At 35.2% G+C, this 24,471-nt stretch overlaps 1 protein-coding gene across 1 annotated transcript in view; it reads right to left on the bottom strand.

Moving 5' to 3' along the window:
* LOC308496881 (alpha-fetoprotein-like) overlaps positions 1–18,457 on the bottom strand; it is a gene marked incomplete at both ends in the record, with an annotated part of 35,687 nt that extends 17,230 nt beyond the window's left edge. The window contains 10 exons of the mRNA XM_081046665.1: positions 924–1,021; positions 2,922–3,054; positions 4,537–4,751; positions 9,006–9,135; positions 10,197–10,294; positions 13,082–13,214; positions 15,064–15,275; positions 16,898–17,039; positions 17,193–17,244; positions 18,376–18,457. Coding sequence (XP_080902791.1) covers positions 924–1,021; positions 2,922–3,054; positions 4,537–4,751; positions 9,006–9,135; positions 10,197–10,294; positions 13,082–13,214; positions 15,064–15,275; positions 16,898–17,039; positions 17,193–17,244; positions 18,376–18,457 — 1,295 coding nt within the window. The remainder of the gene's footprint in view (positions 1–923; positions 1,022–2,921; positions 3,055–4,536; positions 4,752–9,005; positions 9,136–10,196; positions 10,295–13,081; positions 13,215–15,063; positions 15,276–16,897; positions 17,040–17,192; positions 17,245–18,375) is intronic.
* Between the last annotated feature and the right edge of the window lie 6,014 nt (positions 18,458–24,471).

Below are 24,471 nucleotides of genomic sequence, written 5' to 3'. Positions count from 1 at the left end.
GTTCTCAAATTGTGATTCCTGGACCAGCAGTATCAGCACCCCTGGGAACTTGTTAGAAGTGCAAATTCTCGCCCATCCCAGAAACTCTGGGGGTGGGGCTGTATTTTAACAAGTCCTCAAGGTAATTCTGAAGTTTGAGAACCACAGGTCTAATATTTAAACTAGACATTAGCAGCTGAATACAGCATAAAAGATAAGTAATAAGTCAAATATTCTCTCTGAAACAAGAGTTCTTTTTCTGGTTCCATTAATCTGAACATGCAATTTAAGCTCAATAATAGGGGACATTATATTAAACTGAATTTTTCCTTAACAGTCTGCTTCCAAATAGACTATTATAGCATGATTCTAAAGATTCCTAAATATTGGCTTTTGTTTTTTGATATATTAATCTTTGAAATACATTGGGATTTGTCAGTCTCTCTACACACAAGGAGTTGTGTGTGTTTCCTCTGGCAAATGACTAAGGTAACTAAGGTAAGGGGTACATCACTATTCTTGGTGGTAAAAATACAAAATTTGCTATGTGGACCTGATTTAAAACAGACAAAAGAACCCCACATTAGCTCTCTGTTGCAGTTTTGACTCAAAATTGCACGCAAAGCCCCAAACTAAATGTCTACGTGTGAGGGAGTGAGCCCCTGTGTGATTGCAATAAGGCAGCCAGAGGCTGGTTGGCTCTCTAACCTCTGGGCATTAACTAAAATCTGGAAACTGGTCTGGAAAGCAGTGTAAAAACACCTAAAGTTATGTGGACACTATCTTATCTAGACAAAGATAGCTAGGTTAATTCAGAACTGGCTTTTACCTTGACCTCGGAGACTTTTAAGGTTGGATGGAGACTCTTTAGTAAATTCCAGCACCAGGAGTTAACAAAAACTCACTAAACAAGTATAAATCTGGACAATATCTTACAAACATACCTGTCGTGGAAGTTATTATCTCCTAATTTTTCATGTAAACCACAATAATTTTTAACACGTTCATGGCTTTCAAGAACCACTCTTTGAAACATCTCTTTCTGAAAAATAAAAATAATCAGTGTTTATCATTGCAACAATACATCTTGAGGTAAGATTGCAAAACCATCTTCTGTAATCATTAAATGTAACTGTTTTCCTAAACTCAGGGCTTTATTTACTTACTGAGTTAACAAATCTTGAAAAACACACTTTGCTAAAACAGGAATGGCTATGTACTTTGTGGAGAAAAAAGTGGAACAGTGACATTGATATTCGGCTTCCTGTGATAAAAACTCATTTGTGATTAAATGGTATATTTTACAAGCCTCAGGCAAATCATTCATCAAGCCAAAAATAGATCATTAAAGGTAGTTTATAGACCTAAATTTGATTGGTCTGTGTGTGTGTGTGTGTGTATGTGTGTGTGTTTATGAGTTGTGATAATATAGCCTTACAAATAACCAGCAAATATAGAGATAAAGATATAGATATAGAAATACAGATATGTATTGTTGAAAGTAAACTGCCATCTTAAGACACTTAACCATAGAGCTGGGAGGACTATGGGTGGAGCTGGGCCCCTTGTTAACTCTCTAGTCTTGACTTCCTGTTGAACTCTATGGTAACTTCCTGGGGAAGGATGCAAATAAAGGGAGGAGCCATGGTGTGTTCCTCCCTTCTTCCCACATGGGTGGCCGGTGGGCAAGACTGGCTGGTGGGTGTGCATTCTCTCCTTGGTTCTTTTTCTTCCTGGAATAAACCGTTTTCTTTTGGTGGATTACCTGGAGGATTATTTGGCCAGTCGACAGTATTAAGAAGTCATAGTTTAAAGAAAACATGTACCAGCCTTGAATATAGTAAAGCTACAGAAATACACATTGAAATGAATCAAATGGAATTCTTAGTTCTAACTGCAAATTCAGAGTTCTTGAACCACACAAATAAATTCCAGTGGAAAGATACAAGTGACCTTGCAGGCTTAGCTGTTTGGTAGGATCACCAAATCCAATCCATCAGATCCTAATAACAATATTTGTTATAGTAAAAATTTTACCAGACTTGCAAACTATTTGCCTGGATTTAACCGTTACCTTTGTCTTTACTGTCTGTGTGACATTGAACCTCCTGAAAAATCATTACTCCCACCTATAAAATGTTGTTAGTAATTCTGGCATTACCTATGTCACCAGGCTGTTATGAGGATCAAACAGGATACCGGTTGCAAAGTTGCTTTGTTGACTCCAAATATCCATGCGCCTGTATGTGTTACTATTAACATAATGATTGTTGTGGAGGTCTGCTGGTGATGCTATTAAAGCGTGCTAACCTACAAGAGACTGAATCACCTTCATTTATCCTTCTCTCTGGGAACACCAAGATACTGGAGTCCAGACAGGACAAGAGATGTCTTCATCCTCCACTCCCACCCCTCTTCTCCGCCTGTAAATATGCAAATCATTGTTTAGAATAACAAAAGCCAGAACCACCTGGCTCCTGGTAATCCCTAAATAATGGATGATCTGGTCAAATTTGTAAGGTCACCTGCTTTTTTCATGTCAAATGTATAACGGGAGCTGATGCCTGTAAACAATACGATTTCTGGCCTGAAATAGGGACAGTTTCCAGGACTGCTTGGCGGAAATAGTTGACATTCCCCTAATATGCTGTGCTTTCATGCTACCTGCTATTGGGCCAAGCAGACTTTCACTTTAAAGAGGAGATACACAGACAATTTTCCATGAAGCACAGAATCTATTAGACAGTAACTTGCAGAAAGACTTGCTACAGTATGACCTGTGGTCTTCGTTTTAGATGGAAATTATATTTGTTGTGCAGTGCTTGCAATTAGCAAGAACATGCATAATCATCTCACTAAAGTATGGCACTAATAGCACTGTAATTTTTCATATGTTTCTAATCACTTCTGTATAACAGGTTAAAAAATAAAAAGGCATTTACCCCATGGCTATAGCATTCCAGAGGATCTTCTAATTTACAGCATTTTCCCAATAAATTTTGATATACTGTAACCACTCTTAAAATCACTAGAAGTGGCAGCTCTGGAAGTCTTCTTGAATATTCATAAAGAAACCTGTAGTAATATGAAACATATTAGAAAGCAAACAGTAAAATTTAAAGAGTTTTCTTTGAAAAGCCAATTATAATTATGAAATTTCTTCAATATTTTAACTGACCTTAAGACATTTGGAAACCTTGGGGGGCTGGCAGGGAGGTTTTATTAACTATATTTTGACATAAGGACCCCAAATCAATAAAATTACGTGATGCTTCCAAATTCACACAGTAGTGAGTGGCAGCTCCATAACTTGAACCTAAAATATGTTGATTAGCTGATAGTTCCCGGCTCTGGATCGCCACTTACTTCTCTAGAAATTAATTTCAAGTGTTTGCGTGAGATTACATGTTTCTCAATGATCTTTGAGGCTAGATTTTATAAGTATTACAACTTTTTTGAAACTAAGTGCTAGCTAGGTATTAAATCACCATATTCCCCTCTTTTCCATGAATAGACCATGCACAATCTGCAATTTTTCTGGGGTACAAGAATGAAAAATCTGGACTCTAGAATATTTTGAAAGGAAACATACAATCATGGGAGGCATTTTAGGAGTGATCCTAGCCAACCACCTCAGTTTACAGTTGAAACACAAAAGCCTAGGGAAATTAAGTGGCATGACACATTCCAAAGCTTATATATGACAAAGCTAGACTAGAACTCAGCTCTCCCAACTCAGTCTAATGTGATTTTCACTAGGAAGTTGTGCCTATCAACTTTTTCAGTATCAAATGCATGTTTAGGAATAAGTGGGCACAGAAAGTGACATTTACTTTTATAAGCCAGTATCAAATGAAATTTCAGAAATATAGCTACACTCATTCTATAAAGAACTTTAAATAAAAAAATTTTAAAAAGACTCAAATCTTATGCTTTGTTAGAATGTAGTTGCTCCAAATAATGCTTCACAAAGTGACTTTGGAAATATTTCAATCACACAGCAATATCATCTTAACATTACATATTAAACTCAGTTTGTCTTATGCACAAATTAATATGCACTTCTGAATGGACAACAGAGATATCAATACTCTGTCTTTCTAATCTTTAAATGCTACCCCATGGCTTTGATAGTAGGTATTAAATTAATTAGAACAGAAGAGTTGACCAGGTATACCAATCTGAAGCTTTTAGAGATGACTCTAAGTCTCTTAGAGTAAAGCTTTCCAACATTTGATCTCAATTGCATTTTTAAAGATTCCTGTGTTAGTTGTCAACATTTAAAAGTCAAAAGACTTCCAGCTTTTTTCAAAATGCAATAGACTCAATCACCCGAAGATTGCATTCCAATATGGTAACAAGTGGCTGGAGCTATATAGAAGCTGCCAATAATGGACTCCACAAAACATCTCTTTTTGGTCACAATTCCCATTCCATCACTCATTTGCATCATTGGCTAACCTCTATCATCATTTAAGTTTACAGCCCAATATAATATTCCAAAGAATTCATAATCATAATATTCCATCATTAAGATTTTACAAAAATCTGTATTACTCTTGTAGGAAATCGTCTTGCTTGTCAGTGAATTGTTTGCATACAAATTGACCTTCTGTAAACCTGCTGAGTGACAGGGATGAAAGATCAGGTTTATCATCATTTTCTGAATTAATAATGCATTCTCCTCGGAATGGCACCGGCAGTGCACAGCATGGAATGATCTTGCTGGATAGGATAGCCTGTTTAGAGCAGATATAGTTCATAAGCTGACTCTATAAAACATAAAAGGGAACAGTTATTTTGATGACTTCATTCTGAACTTATTTATTTGTATTGTTATTAGTAGAAAACCAGAAAAACTTTGCTTCTTATATTGCTTTATCCTTGGCAAACTGAGAGCCCAAAAACATCATTTCTAGTGATTCATTCTAATAAGAAAAGCTTCTCTTTTTGACCTTACTTACTCAAATGTCACAAATACTTTTAACATCTCTTAAAGAACTTTAAAGGGAGACAGATCATCTTATTGTTTTCATGTTTAACCCAACAAAATACAAATAGTTTTATTGTCTTGCTATTGCTATTATTATTTTAGGATCCCAGTTAGGAAACATTTGTTTCTGTCATTTACTATATACATTACGATTATATTACTATAACATTACTATTATCCTTACATATTTAACATGTTTACTTATACATAAATATGTGTTCATGCACACAAATAATTGTGTGTGTGTGTATAAAGAAATTAGTCTCTATACTTAAGGAACTCACAATCTAGTTGGAGAGTCAAATAATTAAACAATAATAATAATGCATTATAATAGAAGTTGAAAGAGAAGTTCATGATGCTTTGGAAGAAAAAAGAGTGTTTTGCAATACAAACCAGATGGAGGTCAGAGCAAAGATCTTGAAAATTTTGAGTCTGGAAGAACAAAGAAGTTAGTTGGAAACAAATGAAGAGGAAGAGCAGACTAGAATTATTCATGTTTATATTAAAGAATCTTAGAGGTGAGAGGACATCATATTTTTGAAATGACATATAGAATATTTGGAGGTTATTGAGAAAATTTAATTCAAAAATGAGGAGGCTTGAACTAAGTGAGTATACTTAAGAGCTATTGAAAGGTAGAATTGACAAGATTTTAAAAAACAGTAATTAGATTGGAGTCAGGGAGTGAGATAAGGACAAAGGATCTAGAATGACATATGACAGTGGGTTGATGGTAGCACAATTTACTGAAATTGGCATTCAGGAGAAAAGAGCATGTTTGAAGAGGATGGTTAAAAAGGAAACCAACGAGTTCAATGTTGGAATATAGAGTTAAGATGATTTAAGGCATCTATTAGACATCTTCATGGAGATCTCTTCTCAGTAGTTGATACTGTAGCTTAAGGACTCCTGAAAGAAGAATAGGCTGAAGATATAGATCTGAGTGGTAAATTGAAGCTATATTCTGGGGTCAGGTTGAGATTGATAAGAGTGTGTGCTAGTTAAGTAACTAGCACCCCTCAGTGGCTTAATAGAACCAGGGTTATTTCTTTCTTAGCAAAGTCCTATTGAGAAGGGAGGAGTAGTGCCTCTAGGCAGTAGTTCTAGGAAGCAGGCTGACAGAGCCTCTGTCATTTTCAACCTGTGGCTTCTCACGTTGCCTTCAGATGGGAAGTTTTTCAACCAGGAGATTTTTATGGACCAGGCTTAGAAATGGCATAAATCACTTCTAACCAGAATTCAGTCAGGTAGGTGGTCCCATCTAGTAGCAAGATGGACAGGAAATGTAGTTCATGGCCCAGCAACTAATCTAGGCTATGGAACCGGAGAGTGAATACTTGCTGGATGGCTATCCAGTTCTAATTATATGTGTAAAATAAGAAAGGACAAGGCCAAGATCAGATCTATGGGAAATACCAATTTTCAAAATGTAGTAAAAGAGGGGAAGAAGACTGATGAAAGAAACAGTAAGAATACATACATTCTGGGTAGAAGAAAAACTTCTCCTACAATCTGTTGTCCTCCATACAGCACCTTTGCAGGCATCATTGGAAAAATAAACTAGTGCAGTAGTTGACAGCTGTAGCTCTGTACTCAGATTGTCTGGGTTCTAATTCTGACTTTGCTACTTCCTCGCTATGTGACATAGGCAAGCTTGTGCCTTGATTTCCTAATCTGTAAAATGGAGATAAAATAACACTTACTTCCTAAGGTTGTAGGAATTAAATGAGTTAATATTTGTTGAGAACAAAGGAAGGAGTCTGGCTCAGAGTAAGTACTAAAATAATGTTTTTTAAATAAAAGTAAAATGCTTAGAATTACTGCCTGACACACAGAAAACAGTTTTTAAAAACCAGTACTACAGCAATTATTATACAATCCTAGAATGTTGGTCTAATAATGCCATGCAGTCAGAGAAAGAGAACCTTACTATGTAAAATTGAATGATGTTGATACAACATATATGTGTTTATATTGATTTATATCACTTACTATTAAAAATTAAAATCTATTTTAAGCATATTTGCTTTATGAGTTGGTGTGATATTTTGTAGCATCATGCTACGATATAATGAGCACTAATAAAAGTAGGAAACTCTCTAGGACACACAATTCAAATGTATACAATCCATACACCATTCCTGAGAGCATTAGGAGAAATATTCTAATCAAAAGAGAATTAATTCAATATAAAAAAAAATAAACAGTGGAATATAGTGCATAAAAGAAATGATAGTTCAAATGAAATAAATATTAACTGCTATTTAAAAACAATGAGTATAAAGAAACTAAGAAGTCCACCAAAACTTAGAAGTCCATCAAACAACTGAGATAAAAGCAACTTAATAAATGAGAGAATTAATAAAATTAAAGGCAGAAACACAGTAAACTGATAAATAAGTTCAAGAACTTTGCCTTGGAAAAGACCAAGAAATTAAATAGTCCCTTCGCAAAGCTAATTAATTAAAGGAGAAAACGCAAACACATGGGAAAAAGAGGTAAATTACATAATTGATATTTTTAATGCTCAAATAGTAATATTATCATGTAGAACCCTATATTCCTAAATGAGAAAATGCTGACGAAGACGACGTTTTAAAGGAAAATGTATATTTAAAATCTTGATAAAATATAAGTACACTCTCATTATTCACAGTAGTCACATAAACACTGAATTCACGACTACTGAATCATTGACCCTAGGGGAATACAGGGTTCTGCAAGTCTCTGGCCACATTTTCACGAATCACAGATCAAGACATAAACTCATGTTATGTATCTTTCTGTTTAAAGACACCTTATTTAGTACATATTGATGATTCATTCATATTGAACTCACAGCTGCCAGCACCGTTACTCAGGCATAAGCAAAGCTTATCTAACACAGATATTTTCTCTTTAACACCCATCATGGTCTTCTTGTGTTTCAAACACTAGCCAGCACTTCAACACCACCTTTGGGGCCATTTCAAACAGCTAAATCACCAACAAAAATGAGGAAAATGTGGCACTAACTAGATTGCAAAAAGAACTCTATCACAGTATGGAAACTAAAACAGGAAGGCAGAACCTCATTTGGTTCTATCTCAGCTAGGACTACATGTATCAGGTGACTTAAATTTACCAGTTCTTTGAGCATGCACAAGTCTGTGAATGACCACAAAAGTTCTGTGAGTATAGATTTTGGAGTTATAAATAAATTTTAGTGAATTCACAAGTATAGAATTCATGAGTAATGAAGATGGATTGAAAAATGTGAAAATAAATTGTCGTGTGGGGTACCCTGCTTGCTGTGCCATTTGTCGTGCAGGGTCTCAGCTCCCACTCCCCACCCAAGAACGCAGGACACGGTAAGGCCAAAAAGGAACACCCATGGAGCCATAAGTAGGGGAGTCAAACCAATATATTCTCGCTGGCGGCTGGGCTGGAGACACAGGAAGCAGGATCTACATAATCTGCCTAACAGCAGTCCGCGCTTGCCAGCCACCATCTTCTTGCTACCCCCCATTTTCTTTCTGCTAGCGTAGCCACAGCCGTTATATTAGTGGCCAATGGCCTACGGGTCGCAGCTGACGGCCAACTAGCCACAGCTGCTGGCCATCTGATCACAGTTGATGGCCATTTACTACCCGAGCCAGCACCTTTCTATGTGAGGCCGAGCCAGCACCTTTCTATGTGAGGCCGAGAGCCTGGAAACTGTTTTTTGGGGCTTTGTCCCCACATAAATCCATAACAAAAGAAATGGAAAGGCTGTCACACCAGTTTCTAATCCATCCCTGCTTGTTTAACAGACAAGTTCTTTCAAACCTTCACAAAACAGGTTAAGTCTTAATAATATTTCATTTATTTCAGAAAATTCAAAAGGAAAACAATTCTAATTCATTTTTTAGAAGTTAGCATGACTGCATACCCAAAATACCAAAACCTGATAAATGACAATTACTGTTTTAGAGTCATTATATACCATTGCAACTTTTATTTAAGAATTATTTTAAAGGCTGAACTGAGCTTTAAGAAAAGAGGATCTTACCCTGCCCAACACACATGCTACTGTATTTCCTTCACAACAAGTCTGATGAAGATTTTTAATATCAACAGCCAATTGGGCAATTTCAGAAAAGTTAGCTTTAAGTTGTTTTTTAGTCAACAGAACCAATTCCCTGAAACGAGAAAGAAGTATATTTCAAACAGTGTTTTGAATTTGATATTTTCTAAAATTAGTTCTAGTTTATCGAGTAACCAAAAGAATAGAAACCCACTTGCAAATGTCGGGTGAAGAGAGTATTAGAAATGCTTTCTATTTCTTCAATGTTAGCACCCAGGGCCATCTATGGTCTAAGTGACAAAACAAACACAGTTCAACTCATAATTGTGGAAAATATAGTCATTTTAATCATTTAAATTATTGCTTAAAGAAGTCCAGTTATTTCAAGAGGTAATTTGGATGTTTATCTGACATTACCTTTCAAAAAAAGTTCTTCATCATAAAGACAATAATTTTAGGAGATTTGGGTCTCCTTTTCAATTGAGCAACATCCCTGAAATTTCTCTGGAAATAGGAAAAATGGGCATGCCTTATAAGAACTGAACTTTCAGGCAGCCCAATGTTGTCCTCAATTGTGGAGATGACACAAGGAAGATGCATGTCTTCCGGGGACAGAAACACAATCTGGGCCAGGAAAAAGGTACATTGAGTAACATCAGATTTTCTTCCCATCCCACACTCCTCCATTCCCCCTCCTAAATACCATTGTCTTTTGTGTTCTGCATAACATTGGAGCCAAAATCTTTCCTATCTTCCAAAAGAAAGGAACACCTTTTATCCTCCAGCCTTTACCATGCAGAACAATTAAGTGGCTGCATTTGAATGTACAAGAATCTTTTGTGCAGTGAGGAAGAATCTAAGGAATTTGAGCAGATGGAAGAAATTGAGGCAGAAGTTAATGGGTGGAGATGAGGACTGTGTGATTTCATGCACAGCCGTCTGCGCCTTATTGAACAGGCAAGTATTAGGTTGGTGCAAAATTGTGGTTTTTGCAATTATTTTTAACCTTTTAAACCGCAATTACTTTTGCACCAACTTAATAGCATACGTGTAGAGAAACTAACCAAGTTTGTACTGAGAGATTATTAAATGAAAGATAAATTATTTTTCAAATGACTTTAATCAAAAAGGTGATCCAATAGCAACGAAGTCCACAAATGTAAATAGGCAACTTACACTGATTTTGCTACTTTGTGGTTGAATTTAATCCCAATTTCACATATATGATGATGCCTCAAAGATATTTCTCTAATGTATTTTCTGATAGGTTCTACCTGTAATTAGAAAAACAATGTATCAAAGAAAGAAGATAGCAACAGAAAAAGTTAATTTCATCATTAGTAAAAAAGGAAGAAAAGTAAAAATTGTGTATCTCCTCAAAATTAGAAAGTTTTTAGTGTCTTATTTAAAAGAGGCCAAATGCAAGAGCATAATGTGGTTTTTTGTTTGCTTTTTTTTGGTTAAAAAGTAGCTTCTCACTTCCTCAGAGATCACTTGTTCCAGTGATCAAACATTTGAAATATAAAGAGAACAAGAAAGTAAGCAAACAAAGGTCCAGAGGGCCACTAGAATATGTTTAAAATGTTTTACAGTTGAATTTTTGTTTTATTCAAGTTTCTAACTCATCCTGGACATGTTTGCTACTGCTTATACATAATATATGCTCCAGTTTTACAATACATGTTAATGCAGTTCCCCTGCCATAAATATTCTTTAACTCAGGATTTTTACTTTTGAAACTATTACAACTAAACTTTTCTAAATAAATAAAACCATAATTATGCAAAAAAAAAACATACATGTTTTGTTATAATAGCAAAAATATGGAGACAAATAAAATGTCTCAACAGCTCAGTGATGGTTAAATAAATGATGGCACAATATTTTTGAAAAGATGTATACTTCTAATAAAAAGTAGGTATGTTTTAATTTCTCATCAAAACTCTATGTTCAGTGTGATCACAACAATGTGCAAAACAAAATCTGTAAATGGAAAAAATAAATGAAAGGAAATATACCAAAATTAATATCTCTGTGTGGTAGAAATATAAGTAATATTTTTAAATTTCGAAGAGCTTTGTATTTTCACTTAAAAGATTATATTGACTATATAGTATTTTTACTTTAGATAACTGTACCTTACAATGCTATTTTTAAAAACAATGTATTTAAAGGAAATATTCAAACCACAAAACTGGCATAATAATCATAATTATATTTATAATTAATTATAAATATAAGTATTTTTATCCTTATTTTGTTGTATTATACTCATTTGAAATCAAATACAGGCAAGCTTATTTACTTCATAAAATAGTGTCTGAGCACTTAACTGAGAAAATTGTGTCTGATCATAGACATAATTTTTGCACAATTGGTTATGTAATTTTTTCTGAGGATGGAGCCGGAACTACTAGAAACAGACATCCTAGAAGCAGCAAGACTAAACATCACAAAGTGAGGTAGAGGAGGAAAGAACTCTTAGCTAACTTAAAAGCATTTGCTTACGCTTAACAGTATAGGGGCATGTTATACATTAAGGAAAAATTTCCACTGAAGAGGGTTAAAGTTAAGAAAACTTTGTAACTTAAATTAGGAAATGTCAAGTTACCTACAATACTCATCTGAATGAAATATCATTCTTCAGAAATTCTAGGTAATGAGACATAAGTCTGCATGATCACTTGCTTTTAGTTTTTAATTAATATGAAAACAAAAGAAAAAAATGACTGTACTGCTTAGGAATTCAGAATTGGCTTCAGAATTGTACTGTTTAGGAATTGGAGTTCACCAACGAAAGAATGGAAAGGGAGGTAAGAATAAAAGATGATAGATATAATAGATAGATATGATATGATAATAGCTACAATTATTGCATACTTAGCATATGCCAGAAACTCTTTAGATACATTATTTCATTTCTTACATGAGATAAATAGATGATGAGCTCATTAGGAGAAATTGGTTTAGGGTAATAGAGAAATAGGGGGTTAAAGGAATATGAGATAAATTAGCACTGAAAGGGGCAAAGAAAACAGTAAAGAAGAAGTGGCATTGCCTTTAGCCTTCAGGAATTCATCGAAATGATGATCAAACTACTACTAATTTCAACACAACCTTTGGAAAAGCCATCTGGTGCTCCCTTCCAGTAAAGGTGGTTATTTTATGTTGATATATTTAGAAACTAATAATTATGCATAAAAAGTACTTTTATCATGGAACTAATCACTAATTTACATCTATTTAATGAAGGAGAAAAGGCCACACAGTTAAAATTAAGTGTGGCCGACTGCATTTTCCAAAGATGGCTGCAACATCCTCTATCCCATGCTCTTTTTCCAGGATACTTGGATAATCTTCCCAAACAAGTGTGTATATACTGTCCCCTTCAAAATGACAAGGTTTTTTTTATGGTGAGTCAACCAATTGAGTTTGGCAGAAGTAACTTCTGAGGCTGGGTCATAAAAGGCCATACAACTTTTGTTTATCCACTAGAATACTTATTCTTGAAGACTTTGACCATATGCAAGCAATCCAACTGCCCTCAGGCTACCATGCTATGAGGAAGCCCAAACTAGTCAAGGCAGTGAGCCCACACGGAGAGGCCCTGAATTATATGAGAAGAAAGAAATGATGAAGATGCTCCCAAGTGCTCCAGCCTCTCAGTTCCAGTTCAAGCTGGAACTGTCTGACTATAACCATATGAAAGATCAGGAGCCAGAACTGCCCAGATGAGCTCTTCCTGAATTCCTGAACCATGAGAGATAATAAAACAATTGTTTTGAGTCATTAAATTTTGGGGTGTTTTGTTATATAGCAATAGTAACTGAAATATTAAATATTTATTATGAAGTAATATCTGTGCTAGATCATGTTTCTACAATTTTAATGACTATCCAACTTGCCTGGGTATCTTGCTTATGAGCTTGTTCAGTAGGTTTGCAGAAGAGCTTAGATGCTGCATTTCTAACAAGCTGCCAGGCGATGCATATGTTTCTGGTCCACAGTCCACACTTTGCCTAGCAAGGCTCAACATAACACTTGAGAAATGAGTATTTTACCTTTATCTGGAAGCATTCAGTCTTATTTTCTTCTTGGCAACATGACGGAATAGCTGTTTCATAGCAAGCAGACATGGTCAAAACAGTGGGTCCATACAGGAATGGATGCTTTCTAGAAGTTTCATAAATGAACCTAAAATTTGACAAATAAGAAGTTGTATAATTTAGAATTCAAGAACATGTGCTGTTACTTACTGTTTCTTAAAAACTTAGGGTTCATTTAGTCTTGTTGACCTGAAACTTCTAAAGTATCATGTTCAAAGAGATGAGATAGCACTATACTTAAATACATCAAATGTTCGTGCTGGATATGTCACTGAGAGGTGAGTCACACATTCGCTGAGTGCCCATGAAGTGACCGACTATAGCTTCTGGGCCAATGGGGAAATAAAATCAGTAATCAAAACATTTCACCTTTCTAAAAGTAGTAGAAGGTAGAAAGTTCAACAGTCTAAATTGAATTTTTGTAAATGCAGAATTGTATAGCAGGTTCAGGGGAATTAAATTTAAAAGCCATTGGTGGGCAAAGAGAAGTCTTTCAAGATCATCATGAAGTTCTTTCTAGACTAGGGAAGAGACTATGTTATCTTTTGTTAAGTCCAAAATAGCTGACTTTTTCTCTAGCTTTGATATGTTACTGTTTCTGTAGTTGAGAATTAATTAAAGTTCTTGGCTTATAATTATGTGGCAAGTAGGTAGAAAGTTATTTTCCCCTTAAATATTTATGGTTTTATACACATAAGTTAAAATTAGCATGTAAAATAACTCCTTAATTACTGACTTCATTGTAAATGTTCAAGAAGAGGTTAGATTCATTGCCTGAGTTTTGGTTAGACTTTTTAATCTCTGAATATTTAGCCCAAATCTGATTCTATAATTCTCATCTATAATGGATAGAACTACAGTAAAGAGGTAGCCAAGCTCACGTTTTGGTTCCCATTTGGTTGTCCCTAATGTCAGACAGGTTGGACCCTATCCAATTCCCCCATGTTTTAGTCCTTTCTCCCTAAGTGGCTGGGGCCACTTAATTTTTTCTTGAAGACTCAGTAATCTCTGGGTCAATTCTGGCCTTCTGTGGATGAATTAAAGGAATTTACATTTATTGAGTAGCAAGTTACCCTGTCTTTTCATTCGTCTCTGGTGTGAAGTTTATGTCTAAAATCTGAAATCAAATGTCTATCATGCTCCTTACACTGTAGATCCAGCAATCAGATATTCACTTTATTCTGCATCTGAGCCTGTATTGACAAGACAGCAAGAACTGCATTCCTGAAGAACTGAAGCTTGTATTTCTCTTATCATTTCTACTTTTCTAGGTATTGATGTCCTGTCTCTAAACACCAGGTATTTGCTAGCACCTTACTACCAAAAGGTAGACTTGTCCTATGCTAAGTAGGAAACCAAAGTATAAGTTGCTTACCCATTTGCTATAATGCTATTCACTCCAGATGGGAATCACAGAATCAGAATTCTTGAGTCGAAAATTCACCTCTGCCTAATCTACAATTTTTACTTATCTCTAGGTTCCCTAGGTTCCCAATGACAGACTATTTCGATGCCTATCAGTTACCCTTTCTGCTATCCCTTAATAAATATCCCAAACACCAGAGCCTGCCTCAGCTATGCACACCTGCTCTCTGTCCCCTGTAATCTCTGTTTATTATGCTTTGCCTACTTGACTATACCTTTCAATATCATTTGCTCCTGGTCTGACCAATCTAATCCTTAAGGAGATGGGTCCTTTACAGGTCCTAGTCATTTTTAATGTTTCATGGCACAGACATAATCATCATGCCCTATTCAGTTCACTAAGACCAACATTATAATTCTGAGGGAGAAAAATATATTGTAGCTTAAATTTTCAATTTAATTCCATATAATAAAGCATTGTGTTCTCAGAGGCTCTTATGTTTAAAAAAGACCTGTCTTCAAAATTGGAAAACACTCTTCTTCAAAGACAATGGTAAGGAGGAATGACTTACCTCCCTCTTACTGACACTTGATTCTCTTTGTCCATCTCACAGATTTGCTCTGGATTTGGAATTTGGAACATATCACTGTGACCTTCATCATCTTTTTTGTGTAATAGGAAGCACTTATGTCTTTCTGTGTTATTTATATTGCAACAGTTAGAAAACACATGTTTGTCAACCATTCCTTGGTTATTACAAATATGCTCTAGGAAGGTAGTCATCTGTAGGAGAAAAAAATAATTGAAAGGGAATACATGTACAGTCTACATTCCTAACCACAAGAAAGATAACGAATTTTTATTTTTAGAAAGGCAGCTGAGTACATGATGCTACACTTTGTAACCAATACTCCCCAGTCATAGCTTTTCTGAGCAAAAGCCTTTTAGGTTTTTAAGTCTAAATTCCCACATGCTGGGCATTGATCAAATAGAATTTATCATTTTCTCCTTTCCCGTGTAATTGCTTCATTTTCATACATTTGATAGATATTAATATAAACCTAAGCCAGAATGTCCAGGGCCTAAAGAAATCAAGGTATTTTTAATGAGAACTATCTACCAAGAAGTAGATGGTGATGTACTCTCCTTGATTCCTAATTGTTTTTAGTTTGGTATCCATGGGAACTTATTTTAAAAATTAAACTCTGAAGTAATGTGCACTTAGTACCAAATATTCAAATGGAAATGTAATAATTCAGTAACTGTGTGGGATGCTGCAAACCACAAATAACATGTTTTCAGATTTGGGGGACAGAGGCATAACACCTTCATCTTTTGAAATGGAAATAAGAAGAAATCACTATAAAATTAAGTGAGACTAGCCACTGGCAAAAGTACTTCATTTAAACTGTGTTTCTAATAAGACTGATAATTCTCCTATGTCTACTTAGATGCTAGAAATTAATAAAAGATAAATAGATTTTAGCCCCCAAGAAGATGGAGTAAAAAAAATCTATAAATAAAGGAGAAAACTACTGTTGTATTTTAAATTGTTTGGCATGAGAATAATTTACACACACACACACACACACACACACACACACACGATGCCAAAACAATGTATGCACATCTTAAGAAAGGAAAAATTTGTATTAAAATTGTAATACTCAATATATACCAATAACAAAAGATGAGTACAAGTCACATTTGGCTTCTGCAATTACCACATGTACTCAAAGTGGTTACCATCAGTGTAATTTTAACACAGTTTTCCTTTCTTAAAATCTGTATACATTTTTTTGACACTCCCAAAAGAGAAAGAGAGAGAGAGAGAGAGAGAGAGAGAGAGAGAGAGAGAGAGAGAGAGAGGTGATAAAAATTTGTTAGTGTTTATCAAGAATTTGTTAATTACAAGATAGACATACTTTACAAGACACAATAGTAATGCCCAAGATTATCTACTAACTGGGAAAAGGAGCCCATAATAATATGTACTTCTTCCTTCTTTTTCATATTCTCTAAGAAACTTTTTAAAATTATTTCAATTTCCCAGGAACATTTATATGAGGATGTCACACAACAGTACTTTAGAGATGAGACAGAGCAATCAACTTAAGTTAACACATTGACATTCTAGGCTCTAATTCATTCCTTTACGTGTTTGGTTCACAGAGTCTGATCTCCCAGAGATGAACTGATAAACTATAGGTTTACAAACCTACACAGATTCTATCTTGAGTATGAATCATGTATGTATTGTTGCCTTACAATCCCCTACCTAATTATTCAAATAGCCCCCCTGATAACAACGTCTTTTGGTGGTAATTTATTTGAGAGAGAAAGACAGAGAGAGACAGTGACAGAGAGACAGAGAGAGACAGAGACAGAGAACTTGATTCACCTACCAACTGGTAAGAGCATTCTGAAGGTGACTCATGCATCTTGAGGCTCTTGCACTTCTCTGCAAAATCTAACAACTCTTTAACTGTGGTTTGTACTTCTTCATAAGTCAATTTCTGAAGAAACTGAGCAACCATAGTGCTAATGCTGAAACAACAAAACACTATGTCACTGTTAAAGATAGAATCAAATTCTTTTCCTTCATCTTTCTTTGTTATATCACTGCCCCACTCCACTCCCCCCAAATAATTAATATGATTTCAAATTTCAGACAAAAAAAATATTGATAATGAAACTCACATGTTTCTTAAGTTCTCCTCCAGATAATTCTGGCTACCAGTGTGTTGCATGGCTGGGGGAAAAAATGAGATTTTATATGTATAAGAGGAAAGTTTCCAAATTAAAATCCCCCTTTACAATTCTGAATCTATATTCACTCATAAACTTCCAGATCTGTTTTTGGTTATCATAATAAATCAGAACAAAGTACCAGAATATATCTTCACTGGTATTTAAATTGCATTCTGTGAATGACTTATTTCTATTCAAAAATATTGTGTAGTTGAAATCTATCATTGGCCTACAAATAAGTTACATGTACTTGTGCTGACACTTCTGAATTAATTAAACTTGGTGATTTTGTTATTTAACTCTTTACATTAAAAGTTATAGCACACCCAAGAAATATTAATAAAATTAGAGTTTAGCTTTGGGAACCAAAGTGTAAACATTGACATTTTGTCAGGTTTATTTTGGCAAAAGCAGTGTCTCACACATCTTGGATTTACTCATCATCTTTATCTTCTTCATCACCTCCACCAGGACATACACATACACATGTTCTCTATTGAAAACAATGTCTTCCTTCTCATACTAATAGCTTCTAAAGAGCTTAGCACCTACTTATTAAATAAAGAAACCATTATTATTCACTGTATTAACATAGGGAAAGACTTTAGAGACTCAGTTATCCTAAGTTCAGTTATCCTAAGTTCAACTTCTAGCTCTGATACTTAATGGGGCCTTGGGAAAATAACTAAAGCTCTCAGGGTTTCTGTTTCTATACCTATAAAAAAGTTCTACTACAATGAGTGGTTGTTAAGATGAAATGAAATCATATGAGCACAACATGGAGCTCAACACCTGGCTCATAATAAGTACTGAATAATGTAGGTTTAATACTATTTTTGTTACTATACACACTGTAGCTTTGTGTAAAATCATTTATCCAATTTCAAACACAAATTTGAAATGTATCATTCCCTCACCTAGAGTGAAAGTAAGGCTAAAATGAGATCTTCTTGGGGGTTGCCTCAATATATTAGCTCTCTTTCTATATTCATCCTACAAGTTAATTTCCAGCAATTTTTAATGACCTTATTGAGAGTGATGAGAACTAAGATAAGCCTTTCCATATGCATTTTAGTAGCCCTGTCTTACTCCTGGCTCATGGGGTGTATAGATGGTAAATAGAATTCCCTACCTGTATCTAGTAAAGTTCTCTGAAGAGTTTGACATTTAATGTAGCTGAAGAAAAGAAGAGATATGAGTCTACCAGTCTTCATTATTTCAAATGAACCTTTATAGAAGGTGGTCTATCATTTGAGAGAATTAATACATCCTTTTATAGTCTTCTCAAGTAATTACTATTAATAATTAAGCTTTTTCTGCTGAATATTTTTTCCAGGCCACTAAGAGCCAGATCAAATTGAAGATTCATGCCAATGAAGAAATATTGTTGATGGACAGCCTTTTGTTAATGAATAATTGGATTTCAAAATGAATCATGTCAATGTACTTGGTTTTTCAAGATTATACAACGTAGGCCTTGTAATTATGCAATCAATAAACACTTTTGGTAAATATCTCATTTCCTGGAAATGCATATTGACATGTACAAAGTTCTAAGTGGCAGAGAAGAAGAGAAACGAGTACTACCCCAGATGCAAATCAATGGCTAAGGTCCAGGTTCCAGTACTAGGCACATTTTCAATGCTCTAAAGAGAGTGGGGAGCATAGGCCTCTGGAACAAACTCAAGACAATGAGGCCTAATATATTGAATCCTTATAGTCAGTTTGACACTTTATACAACTATATAATAACAATACTTTTATTTTTTGTATAAGACTCAGGGTCATATAATGTGCTTATGAAGTCACAGGTAGAAATTCAGGTTTGTCTGACTTCAGCGCCCACACCACCCAAGAGCTAATATTAAAAGCTGTGTTCCCAACATTACTCAGCTATCATCATCTAGTTCTTGGGTCTAAGGCAGGAAAGAGATAATTACGATTAAGCAAAAAGTCTGAGATAAATGTAAATTCCAACATTTTTTGGAAATGGGTGATGACTGGGTACTACTTTAACCATCCTGTCATCAGTTGCTACATTTATAGGTGGTGAGTTTGACCAGGTAATCTCTATGGCTGGCAGTCCATTGCTTGATTCTGCTACCCACATATTCTCATTTCTGGTCTCTTAGGCAAAGAAATATCACAAGTGAGAGAGCTATATTTGCCTAAAAACTAATAGCAACAGAAGTCTGTTATTATTTAGATTTGGAACACATTGATTTATGGTAAAGAACGTTGATGGCCACGTGTGATAAAAAGCCAAGTTGATCAAAGACTATCTTTGGCAGGTTTTCATTATCCTTTTCAGGGTCCTCTAAACAGGGTCCTAATGTTCAATATCTCTTCAGAGCCATTCTCTGGAGGTCTTACTCTAAGCCTCCAGAAACTCTCAGAAATGGATTATTTACTCTAAAGACAGCAAATCCTTTTGATGAGTGCTGACAGACTGTCACCCATTGCAGACATTAGTAATTGATCACTGCATTCATTCTGTCTGAACCAAAGCTCAGCCTTAGAAACATTCACAGCACAATGCCACAGGACAGCCACTATTAGTTGATTGGAGTTGGCACTTAAGAAAAAACAAAAACTGTTGTATGTGTACTAAGCTGATTCCTTAGGAAAAAAAAAAGACAAAATTAACTGCCCATGGAAACCGTCCTCTCAGAGTAAGAGACTCTTGAAAACATAAACAGATGTTAAGTCCTCTAATAGTGACTAATGGTGGAATTTTAGATGAGAGGAAAGACAAGTACTGGGGATGACTTAAGTAAAAGCAAGGGAATGGTTTTGTGATAAGATTCAAAAGATAGCACAGAATTCTTCTCTAAGAGAATAATGTCTTCACACTGAACTTTAAGATAAAAAGGAAAAAAAATGAATGGTATAAGTATAAGACACTCTGATTTTTTATAAATATTATTTGCCGAGCAAACCTAATTCTTGTCCAAGTCATAGAAACAGAGTTCAAAGGAACCTTAGAAAACCCAGAACTGGATCCCTAGAACCTACCAGAAACCTGGAGAGTGACTTGCTGATGTACATGCAGTCTTGGCACTCATTAATGCACCACGATCACATTTACAATCATCTCTAGTACTGGAAAGTTCTTCCTGCATCAAGTGTAGGTATGTTCTATTCATCGTAGGAGTTTTGTCTGAACAATACAGAGTATAAGTGACTTGCCCTCATTCTAAATTCTGTCTCGTCCATGCAAAATATGTGTTCTGAATAAACCATTCCTCTTCCTCTTCATAGTGCAGTAGTTATCTGCTTTTTATTGGTGTGTTCTCTGGCATATCAGTAGAGAATTGTATGTCAGTTTCCTCTGTGACAATAGAGCTTTATGATGGCAACAGGTTCCTAGGACTCTGGATTCATATCTACTCTTCTTAGCATAGCAGAACACAGAGCAGAATCCACTATTAGGTACCAAATAGAATTAGCTAAATGTGCGCTGTTTCACTTCTGTTTTATCCATTATTTATTATCCATTATTTAAGTAAAACTTTCTTATCTGTTATCCTCATTAGTAAATGAGAGTGTTTGGGAAAATGGTAAAAGGACAAAATAGCTTCATGAATTCAATATCTGTTATCTACTAGTCTTTGTACTGGGTATTTTATATTATAGTATAGTTATTTAATACAGTTCTCTAAAGCTTTTGTGACAGGGAGATCATTCTTCCACCCTAAACAAAAAAACGGAGGTTTTAGATTGCAGGGAACTTGTCTGAGGCCGTACAGCAAGTTAATGGCAGAAGGAATTTGAAGCGCCTCACTGCCTTCTTACCCTGTGCCTTCCGCTTCCATAAGTACCTGTGCAATGTGCACCCACAGCAGGAGCCTCTTTCCATTTCTGCGCCTGTTACATCATACATGCTTACTGGCTTACTGTCCTTGCCGCCTGCCAAGACACAAGAACATACATATATACATATGTACATACACACACACATACATACATACATACATACATACATACATACATAAAAAGAAAAACTTAAGACGTTGTTTAAATTTAGAGAAGCATGATGCCTTGAATTTTGGAAAGAAAAATTAAACCACTCACATATGGTATAGGGAGACAGTGAACAGTACTCTTTCTTCAAGTGAACTTGAATTCAGGCACCCAGCCTTTTATGAAGTGCCTATAAATTCATCCCTCCCTTACAATGGCTTCAACGTACACACTCACTCAGCTAAATGCTACTAGGTATTAATACCCTCTAATTACATTAAGCCTATTTAAAAAAACTAATAATATGTACCAAAAAATAATAATAATTCTCACAGACTAAGCATTCACTTGGAAAAAGTAGAGGGCTCTCAACCAGATTGAAATCCATGTGTGAGCGTGTGTGCACGAAGTATGCAAGTGTGCACAAAGTACGTGTGTGCACATGAATTGTGAGTGAGTCTGGAGTGGAGTGGAGTGGGTGTTGCTAGAAAAGAAATTGAGAAAGAAAGTTGGAAAAGAGTGAAGGAGTACTTCCAAGGAGCCATCCATTGAGGCTGGCATTCACAGGTACCTCAGAATCCTGGAATGGGAGGGTGACTCAGTCACAGACCACAGTCACTGGAGAGAGAACAAGCAGGAATACATCTCCTTTCTCTTCCTCCTCTACCCTTACCTCCCACTTCCTCACTTCACATACATGTATTCTCAACTGAGGATATTGGGACAAGGTGCATGAAGGTGGAACCCCCGAAAGACTTCACACACTAATACCCTTCTTTTTCCTCTTCCCTTGAAGCTGATTAATTTCCTTTGCAAATCAGTGTGAATGTTTGTTTTATTAAGATTATTCAAAACAGAAGGGTAAGAATTCTTCCTTCCCTTCTTGATTCAAAACAGAAGGGTTGACTCAAAACAGAAGGGTAAGAACTAATTGTATAAAGGAAGGATAATGATCACCATCCTCATTTATAGATGGTGAACTGCAGTTCTATTGAAGTTACATGGCCAAGACTGGTGGCATCAGAATCTGAATTTTTCTGACATCTTTTCTTACACCACGTTGTCACCAAGGAGACAGTGCCAAAATCCTGTCACAGACAGCTGCATATTGGCTGTGTAGAAATTGTGCTGTTAAGCGTGGGACTCAGAGATATTGTTGAGAGGAAGCAGGATCCTATGGGGAGTTCTGTTTTATTTTATTTAACCAGAAATACCAGTTGAACTTCAGTGGAAAATAAATATAATTAATTACCTCTTTATTGAAGCAATAAAATGGCCCAATAAAATATAGAGTACCTAAATAAAAATATAAAGGTAAAATGTTTAGTAGGAAGAGTTCTTTGCATCAACGCATAGATTAGTAGTACAAAACATTATGCATGACCCAAATGGATAATGTTCGTCTTCCCAATGAGGATTTCTCGGTGAATTGAAAGTAGACTCAGATTGGTCAATCATATTTTCTACCTCCTAAAGTAAAACATTGACATCAATTGTTAAGTGTTTGTTGTTTTGTTTTGTTTCAGTTATTTCTCTGAGTCTACCTGATGGAACCCACCGCATTACTGTAACAGTCTGGAGCGTTTTCTGCATTGCAACACTCTTTCAGGAGATCATCGTGCACTCTAGCCATTCTTCAAAGCTCTGGTGTAGACAGTTCTGGATGTCTCCTTGAGTATTCAGAAAGAAACCTGTGATATAAAATATTTTCTGTATTAGAACTTAGAGAGAAAAACAGCAAATCCTGCTATCTTTTAGATCTTTTAGTCTAGTCAGATGTAATACTGAATCTGCTCTCAAAAGCTGTATCAAGTAAGAATGAAAAATGACTTTATTTTCACAATTTCTTCAGGGCTGGATTTCCCTTTATAATAGAATGTAAAACCAATGACGGCATAACATCCGAAATTGCTTCATCAGCTAATCTGATAGTTAAATGTATTTAAATTTTGTAATAATTTAATATCCATGAAGTTTTCTATTAAGACAAACTTTATTTCTCAGGATTTTAGGTGATATAACTATGAAAAATAGACTATTATAAATATGCATTCATTGTTAAATATTAATCTTTTAAATGCTTTACCCCGACTCCTCTGGTATATTGACATTTTTAATTCTAAATATTTTTTTCCAATAAGAGTTTACCTGTGCTTCAGTGAGGACCACCAAAGACATGTTATTCAATATCTACAATCGTAGCTTTCTTCTCTTGTGGCCTGAAAATTATATTGCCAATCACATAGTAGAAACTCAATAAATATTTGATAAGTAAATGAAAGAATGGTAAACAAGTGAACCAGTACGCAATTACCAGATGAAGACTTCTGAAGCATAAGAAGCTATCCAACTCATTGTTGTCATTTTCCTATAGATATTATTAATTTGAAGCTGTTCAAATTATCAAATAATGTACAAAAAAAAAAAAACAAATACCCTTACTCTGTCGCCTCTCCCTAACTCTCGTTGCACTCCTGACCTGCACATAAACTTTTGGGAATAAGGGAGAGGGTGATGTTAACTTATTTACACATTAGTTGGATAACTTTTTAAATTTATTTTTTATTTAAGTATGGTTGTTATATAATCTTATATTGGTGATATTACTTTCAGGTATACAATATAGTAATTCAACATTTATATACCCCAGTAATTCTAGTAATCATCTGTCACCATGTAAACTTATCAGAATATTATTGACTATATTCCCCTTCTTCTTTTCAATCATCCCCGTACCCTCTCTCTTCTGATAACCACCACTTTATTCTATGTTTCTGATTCTGTTTTTGTTTTATTTGATTGTTTGTCTTATTTTGTTTTTAGATTCCATATGTAAGTGAAACCATAGGATATTTGTCTTTCTCTGTCTGACTTATTTCACTTAGCGTAATACCTCTAGCTCCATTCATATTGTCGCAAATGGCAAGATTTCATTCTTTTTTACTGCTGCATAACATTATATTATATGATGTATATACCACATCTTCTTTATTGATTGGCATCTAGGTTGCTTCCATATCTTGGATATTGAAAACAATGCTGCAATGAACACAGGGGTGCACATATCTTTTCAAATTAGTGTCCTCATTTTCTTTGAATAAATACCCAGAAGTGGAATTGTTGTGTCATATGGCATATCTATTTGTAGTGTTTGAAGACTCTCTATACTGTTTTCCATAGTGGCTGCACTAGTTTTCAGTCCTACCAACAGTGCACAAGGCTTCTCTTTTCTCCACATCCTCGCCAACACGTTATTTGTTGACTT

Source organism: Rhinolophus hipposideros, assembly GCF_964194185.1.
Source record: "Rhinolophus hipposideros genome assembly, chromosome: 1".
Lineage (NCBI taxonomy): Eukaryota > Metazoa > Chordata > Mammalia > Chiroptera > Rhinolophidae > Rhinolophus > Rhinolophus hipposideros.
Note: the sequence above shows the minus strand (reverse complement) of the source record. Positions and strands in the feature narration are given on the sequence as shown.